This window comes from Cystoisospora suis (genome assembly GCF_002600585.1).
Source record: "Cystoisospora suis strain Wien I chromosome Unknown contig_3156, whole genome shotgun sequence".
In the NCBI taxonomy this organism is placed as follows: Eukaryota; Apicomplexa; class Conoidasida; order Eucoccidiorida; family Sarcocystidae; genus Cystoisospora; species Cystoisospora suis.
The window spans coordinates 70,442-77,705 of NW_027155951.1; the positions used below are offsets into that span (position 1 = coordinate 70,442).

The 7,264-nt window shown below is 54.5% G+C and overlaps 1 protein-coding gene across 1 annotated transcript in view; it reads right to left on the minus strand.

The window, feature by feature from the left end:
• Nucleotides 1–13: 13 nt before the first annotated feature.
• Nucleotides 14–7,264, minus strand: part of CSUI_006295 (uncharacterized protein) — a 9,125-nt gene continuing 1,874 nt past the window's right edge. The window contains exons 2-9 of the mRNA XM_068066459.1: nucleotides 6,029–7,003; nucleotides 5,714–5,816; nucleotides 4,836–4,984; nucleotides 3,967–4,282; nucleotides 3,031–3,289; nucleotides 2,373–2,466; nucleotides 1,572–1,671; nucleotides 14–1,055 (exon numbers count right to left, since the gene is read on the minus strand). Coding sequence (XP_067921571.1) covers nucleotides 3,218–3,289; nucleotides 3,967–4,282; nucleotides 4,836–4,984; nucleotides 5,714–5,816; nucleotides 6,029–7,003 — 1,615 coding nt within the window. The 3' untranslated portion in view covers nucleotides 14–1,055; nucleotides 1,572–1,671; nucleotides 2,373–2,466; nucleotides 3,031–3,217. The remainder of the gene's footprint in view (nucleotides 1,056–1,571; nucleotides 1,672–2,372; nucleotides 2,467–3,030; nucleotides 3,290–3,966; nucleotides 4,283–4,835; nucleotides 4,985–5,713; nucleotides 5,817–6,028; nucleotides 7,004–7,264) is intronic.

The following is a 7,264-nucleotide window of genomic DNA, read 5'->3' on the forward strand; positions in this document are numbered from 1 at the left end:
TGATAACAACAACCTGTTCCGGTGTTTCAGCTCTACGCAGGCCTTGAGCATGGCAGAAGCCACCGTGGCATCACTGCGTCCTGGAAGCACGCCGCCTCCTGCGGATGCCTGCCACATTTCGAAGGAAGACGTCGGCTGTCCTGTTTGGCACCTTGACACAAGCGATGCGGAGAAGTCTCTCTCCTCCGTGCGGCTGTGAGACAGCCAGCTGCTGAAATCGCTTCGATGTCCTACTTGAAGCCTCTGTTGCTTTTCCAAGTGACGTGACGGCCCCTCACAACTTGTCATCTCTGATTGTGAAGCACTCGGTGACGCCCGGCAAGCTCGAGCTTCTCCCTCACGAACGTCGCGCGGGTTCATCCACGGTCCCTCAAATGAGGAAAACGGGGTATCATCGTCTGAAGGCCGTACCGGTGCCATAACTTCTCCCTTGGAGTTTCGGCTTTCCTCCTGCACGGCGGCACGAGACCCGACCCGCCACGAGTTATATGAGGACGTCGAAGTTGCTCCGTCACTCCCGTGGCTTTCGGCCAGGTTTGGACTCGCTGAGGACCAAATGAGAATGTCGGCCCGCCGGGTGGCCGTCTCACCCGCCAGACGTGGAATCCCTACTCTCGAAGTATGCTCCTTGGGAATGTCAACAATCATCGGCGGAGGCAGGTGAGCGTCCGAGGGGAGTCGCTGCGCTCCGTTCTGCTTCGCAGTGGAGCTCAAGTCGGTCTCCGCACGGGTAAAACCATAGCCACAATTTTTCCTCTTCTCACTGGGTGTACACCCAGCAGAGCAGACATGACTGAACCCGCTTGACAGTTTCCCATTTCTACGGCCGTGGCTGGTCTGAGGTCCGGGCTGGGCACTGACGCCCGGCTGTTCGTCAGCTATTGCATGGTCGTTCACATTCCACGCGCTGGGGCTACTGGCCTCTACCTGTGGCCATCCACCGTGATGCGGGACTGGCGGGTGAGTCACGAGATGAGCTGTAGCTCTCGTTTTCCTAGCAGAGGGAAGCCGGAGAAGAGACTCAACTGATCGACGTAAATACCGCTCCGACCTGCCTGTTGCGATTGCAAAACAAGAATAAAGTACGCGAGATTTCATGTGACACCCGCTGCCACTCTTTCTGTCGTTTCTTGAGTCTTTGCTGCTGTCTTTGAGAAAACTTTCTATTTGCTTTTGTTTCTATCTGAATTCCAGCGACCTGCGTGACGGGACCACGCATCCCCGCGCCTCGGTCTTCAACCCAGTTTCTACCGAAATTCTGTCGGACTGTGGAGAGCGTTGGCATCTGCGACCACTTCTGTCTATCATAACCATTCTCGGAGACAATTCTCAAGTTTTCCTGGCTTTCCTTAGGCTATTGGAAGCCCTTGAATTGCTAAAACTACACGAGTGACAGCTACACGTCGGAGGAATGTCGGCTACTACAACCAAATGGAGAATACACGGAGTACTGAGCGACCCGTGGACACTTCGCGCAGCTACGATGGCACATCGAGCGGCGTCAAGCATGAAGAGCAAACCCGCTGGCGACAGTCACTCAGAAGTATGGAAACGAATGCTGCCCCCCTTACTGTGGTAGGGCGCAAGCCGGAGTAGATGCAGAGCGAGTGCGGCGTGCAGGGTCCGATGCCGGTAGCCTAGGGACGAGAATGAGAAGAGGACACCTGCAAGCTGTTCATCCAAACCGCAAACACGCAAACGATCAGTTGTCTCCCGATAGTGCTTATCATGAGAAAAGAGGCAGTTCCTGTCCCTGCAAGCCAGCGGTTCATATATCCCAGAAACATAGTTTATCAATGCAGTGTACAGAAAAAAGTGCGCCCCCGAAAAGCCGCAAGTCTTGCACATGGGACAAATATGGAACAAAGCCACGTAAAAACCGCCTCTAGCAAACGCCCACCCACAGTCGTCGCAGACTGCACGCCAACTCCAGGCCCCACCACTTTGCAATATTCTAGCAGAGTAACGGAGGCCCCGTCTAGGTTCATGGGGAATGCGAATAACCGACATAAAAGGACACGTGGTAGCTACAGAAACAGCACTCATACAGGGTGCCGTAATACCTCTAGAAACCGTAATCTGGCTTGCTCGCCTATCATCGCCGAAGCAGAGTGTGGGCCCAGACGCCTGGCCAGACACAATGTTTTGAAACCAAGTCCCTGTCCACTCCGGCACTCGCCTAAGTGCGACAAACTCAAGAGCTTGGTGTTTGCTTTGGAGTCGCCGAACTAAACAACACGCAGACACCTGCACCCTCAACAATATACCGGGGAAACGAACTAACGCCATCTCGTTCGCCTTCAGGTGATCCCTCAAAAACGCTAACCCTGTTGCTTCGACTGAATCAGCACCGCACGAGAAAGACGACTCACGAACTTGGGTGAGTATTGCGAGATGTGGTCGTGTACATTGTTGCCGAGCTTGTTCAAAATCGACGTGTCCCGGTAGTGATATCGGCGCAGTAACCTAAGCAACAGCCCGAAAAATCGAAAGAACGAACACCACACTCCGCGGCCACAGGCTCTTGGCTAGCACCCCCAGTCCTACAGTTTACAATGAGGCGTACACTCCGGATTTCTCTGGAGTCGTCTGAGCACCACCAGGGCGATGCCCGCACGGTTGATGTTCATCTGTGAGGTTGTCGCATACATTCCCTAACGCCAAGAATTAACCTCTGCTACTATCGCCTGTTATGCAAAGAGATAACAGTAGCCGTGGAGCGGATCGCCTCTCTGGCGGGAACAGACAACAGGTCAGAAGCCCGGAGGTTCCTGATGGGACGCAACACTAAAGCGATGGTACGCGGCGCTACGCGCAGAGGCAGGCACGCTAGGAGTATCCGGGGAGATAAACGACTACTCAGGCTGAGCATGAGGCGCAAGAATGCCGTGGAAAAATGTCTGCTGCCCGCGGAGTACAAGCCCGCTACTGTTAGCAGTCGCTGGAATCAACAGGCGACTCGCACTGCGCATGGGTCCATGGCGTCGTGCCGTGAATCATAACAGCTTTCTCGGAAATGGTGCAGCTCACATGCGAGCTAATACTCTGCCTACGAGAAAGGCCCAGTTTTCCTCGGGCACGCCGCAAGGAGGCTTCCACATTACAACAGCAATTCGGTAGGAAGACCGCACACCGCCAAATGTACGACTGGCACCGGCGGCCACGGACAGGCACGACGCAAGTTGGCACGAATTCGGGACGCCAAGAAGCCGGGACCTCACGAGAGTATAAAAACCACTTGATCTGGAGGCATAGCTCCAGACCGCCTCTCCGTATGTTCTTTCAGCGCCTGCAGTAATAATGCGACAGGTGCGAAAGTGTCGAGTTAGCTGCCATGAAGCACATCGGAATCTCTTCCACAAAACAACCCGCCAGATTGGTAAGCGTTGATGCATCTTTCGCCGAAGCACAGTGGCTTTCATAAGTTTGCTAGGCACCATCGCTTAGGCTGACAACTACACACAGTGGACTGGTATTATTGAGTGAGCAAATGATAGTGACACGTGAAGGCACAACATCCTGGCCGACACTGAATCGCTGCTCTGTCGTCCACCTTCACTCGATTCCCAAGTCCAACACTCCCATAGTGCTCCTCGTGGGGCCCCCTGAGTAGAGCCAGTCCAAGCGGAGCCTTGGGTCTCCTCGGTCAGAGGATAAGCTGTGACGAGAAGAAAGTACACTCTTGCAGCTAGACTGGGACGGGCAGCGAAGACAAAAGAGCGAAAGAACCTGCCCCACCGGTGGGAACATTGCTACACACACTCGAGAAACAAGTCCAGACTGAGGCACCCGATCACCGCCTTGACCAGTAGAAGGAAAAACCACTGGCCATTCCGTTTATCGTGCGCAGCCCTGCCACACTTTTTACACTGCCCGCGACATGTTAAATAAACTGGAAATGGCACTGCACTTCCTGTCTCTAGAATAGCAACAGCTAAATGTGCTTCCGCCACGAGAAGAACTTACAAGCCAAAACGGCAGAGGAAGACGAAGCAAGTTCACGTGCACCAGAGTGCGGCCTAGATGGACTAACGCAGAAAAGAACGAGTCATCCGTTGACACCGCCCTTGCCGCCGCGTCCGCGGCCGGCAAACGTTCCGGAGGTAGCAGCAGTGGGTTGTCGGGTGAAAACACTTTTCGAAAACTGGAATCACTCGCCCCAGGCGCCGGGAACAGAGGAGTAGCCACCGCCTCGTCGAGATTACTGGCCGTTCCTACGTTCGAGTTGATCAAGTCGGCAGAGCGATTATACATGCAGAGGCAGAGCTGCTCATAGACATTGCTGACCAAGCAGCGCCAGTCAAGAGCACAGACAAGCGGGAGAAGCGAGGCGAAGTTTCTCCTCCACACAATGAGAACCGGTGCAGAGAACGGTGCGCGAAAGGCCATGACTGCTTCTCATCCGTGTGACACTACTCTCCCTTGCCCTTCGTATCTGTTCCTTCTCGGCCTGTATGCCAGCTGCGATCAACCAACAACGTATCCTTGTCGCGCAGAAAACCCAGGACAAATCAACTCAATACTCGACAGCTCACAAATCGCTGACTCCTGACATGGCCACGTAGAGAGAGAAAAAAGGACCAGACGAGGTTTCAACAACCGCCTCTACAAGCCGCCGTGGTCCGAGGCCTGGGCGATCCTTTTATACGCTTGCACGTCATAGTAGGGCAGACGACACCAGGCATGCGACGCGCTAGCGACAGACAGCCAGGGGGCATACAAGATGCACATACGGTTGCGAGCCAACAACACGTCCCGCTGCGCCCGCCCTGGTGCTTCGCGGGTGGAAGAAATTGGATGTCGTTTCCAGACCAGCGCTGCAGTTTGTGCAGTACCTGTCATGTATATCAAGCCGCGCCAACAGCTGGGCAGTGGCAGCGAGCTCCCCGGGGTGAAGGGATGAAAAGCTTCTTTTGAGTTGTCCCAGCACACCCCAGTAAAACTGAGGCAGCTGTAAATCCACGGGCCTCACTCCGGCATCAGTCTGGAGAAAAACCACGCAGTCACAGTTTGCGCGCTTACAACACGATATCGTTCTCTTCCACGCGACCTCGAAAACCGCAGGCACGCGTCTTTTGTCCTTTTCGGCTGGCAGATTGTGAACCAGAAAGTGGCGGAGCAAAACTCTGGAAAGCCAAGCGCGCCTCTTCAGACCTTTAAACCGACTGCACTGCCACCCCCTCAGGCTCGCACGTGCGTGTCCGTGGCGCATGAGTTCTCGAGACGGAAGTTTTATGAAAACTTTGCTGCTCCGGTGGTACCGACAGATTCTGAGAACCGCTTCGGACACTCGTGCCGTGTGGCAGCGGGCGCACCTTCTGATGGCGTCTCTACGAATGCTCAGCCCCGGCGACGAGATAGAAAGCAGTTGCATACATTCAAGGACAAAGTAACTGGGGTGTGCTCTTTCAGTGGCTAATAGATGTTGACCGGAACTAATTCTGCTGTCCCGAGACGTGAAGGAGACAGCAAACACATAAGAGAGGCTTCTCAGCGCCTGTTCAGAACGGCATTCTCGACAGAGCCCAACCCCTCCCCCCTACTCCGGAGACCTGGAGTCTCTCGAAGGCCGCACTGCCACGTGTAAGTCGAAAAAAAACAGATGTCGGACTCAACAGGACAGCAGGAGAGACAAGCGTCAATGCATTGAGATCTGCGGAGATTTCATTAGCACCCACTGAGACGCTGTTGTCCATGTAGATGCGTGGCTTACGAAGAACCTGAGAAGCTTGAGGCACTGCGACACGGTGAGCTTCTTGCGACCGGCTCGAATACTCTTGACGTACTTGTTCAAGTGCCTTAGAGAGGGACAGTACCTGCAGTGAGACGTCAGAAGCAAAACAGTCCGATCCCAAGTGGAGAAGAGGAATCCTCTGAAGAGAACCTCCGGTGCACACGTTCGGCCAGCTGCTTCTGATTCCAAGCAGGAAGGACCCGTGCACTGATGAAACCCACGAAGCAGAAAAAGCAGTTCGTTAAGAGGCTGGGAGTTGCGAGGTACGTCAGCCTGGCCTGCAGCAGTACGCACCTCAGCTTCCTCATGGCATCGAGGAATAGAACGGCGTCCTGCGGCAGACCCTTCCTCTGCTCGCATTTCCAGTAGAGAGCTTCTGAAAGGCCTTGAAGGACAACAGGGGGGCAGCACCCTGACCTACTGAGAGCTGTCGCCGCCTGCTGGAGTTGCTGAGCTGAAAGTCGCGGTAACGCCTGAAGAAGAAGAAGGAGCAAAGGCTGCCAAGCCTCGGAAGTGCGGACACCTGAGCGGCTGAGGTCGGCTAGCATGCAGACCAGCACGTGGCAGGACAGTTTTGGCCTCGAGCGCGTGCCCACTGGACGGGAGACGGACTCCGGCAGGTGGCTCCGCTTTTGTCCTCTCCCGAGGTTTCCTGTTTCATGACAAGACCACTCAGGACTTCCAGACAGATGAGGGGTTCCGTAGGGAGACGTGGTCTCGGAGGGAGACTCACTTGACGTGACAAGATAGTTAGAAGACAACACAGAGTTTTCAAGCGAAGGGGGGACACCCCGGGACGACGAGGACGATGAACTGAGTCCAAAGTGTGGGGAGTCTCCGTGATGGAATGTAGGGGCGGAGGCAGTTGAAGACGAGAGTGACGACGAGAGACGCTGTCTAACAGAAGACGCGGCAGAAGAAGAGACAACAGGCGACGATAGCTCTTCGGCAGCTCTTGGGTAAGTCTGGGCAGAGTGCCGAGAGGATTGAACCTGGTGTATCCGTTCGAATATCGAGACAGATTCATCCGCTTTGAGTATTTGCCGCTCAGAATATGACCCTTGATTTTGTTCAGATTGAATAGGGGGCTGCTGCCCTGCAGGACAAGAATGCAGGAAATACAATGAAGGACGACTAACGGGGCCGAAGGGAGCGGGCTTCTGTGACTGAGGTCTCATGGCCAGGGCTTGTGTCCCCGTATGATGATGCTGGAATCGTGCTTCGCACCCCCCGCTGCACCCGACAGGAAATGCGCGTCTTTCACTTCGTCTTGGATGAGCGAGGCGAAATCGCCGAGTGGGAGAAACCCAAGACACATTCATGGTGAGCCGTCAGGACTTCTATCGTTTGTAGCGCCGTGTCAAATCAGCCCTGTAGAAGAAAAGGTTCAAACGAGTAAAGCCTCATATGCGCAAACCTGGAGAGGCCTTCATAACTGGGTCAGCTCGGCGTCGAAGCGATTGGAAAGACATCCACGCAGTTCCCCATGCTAACACAAATGACATATATATATATATATACATTCCGCAT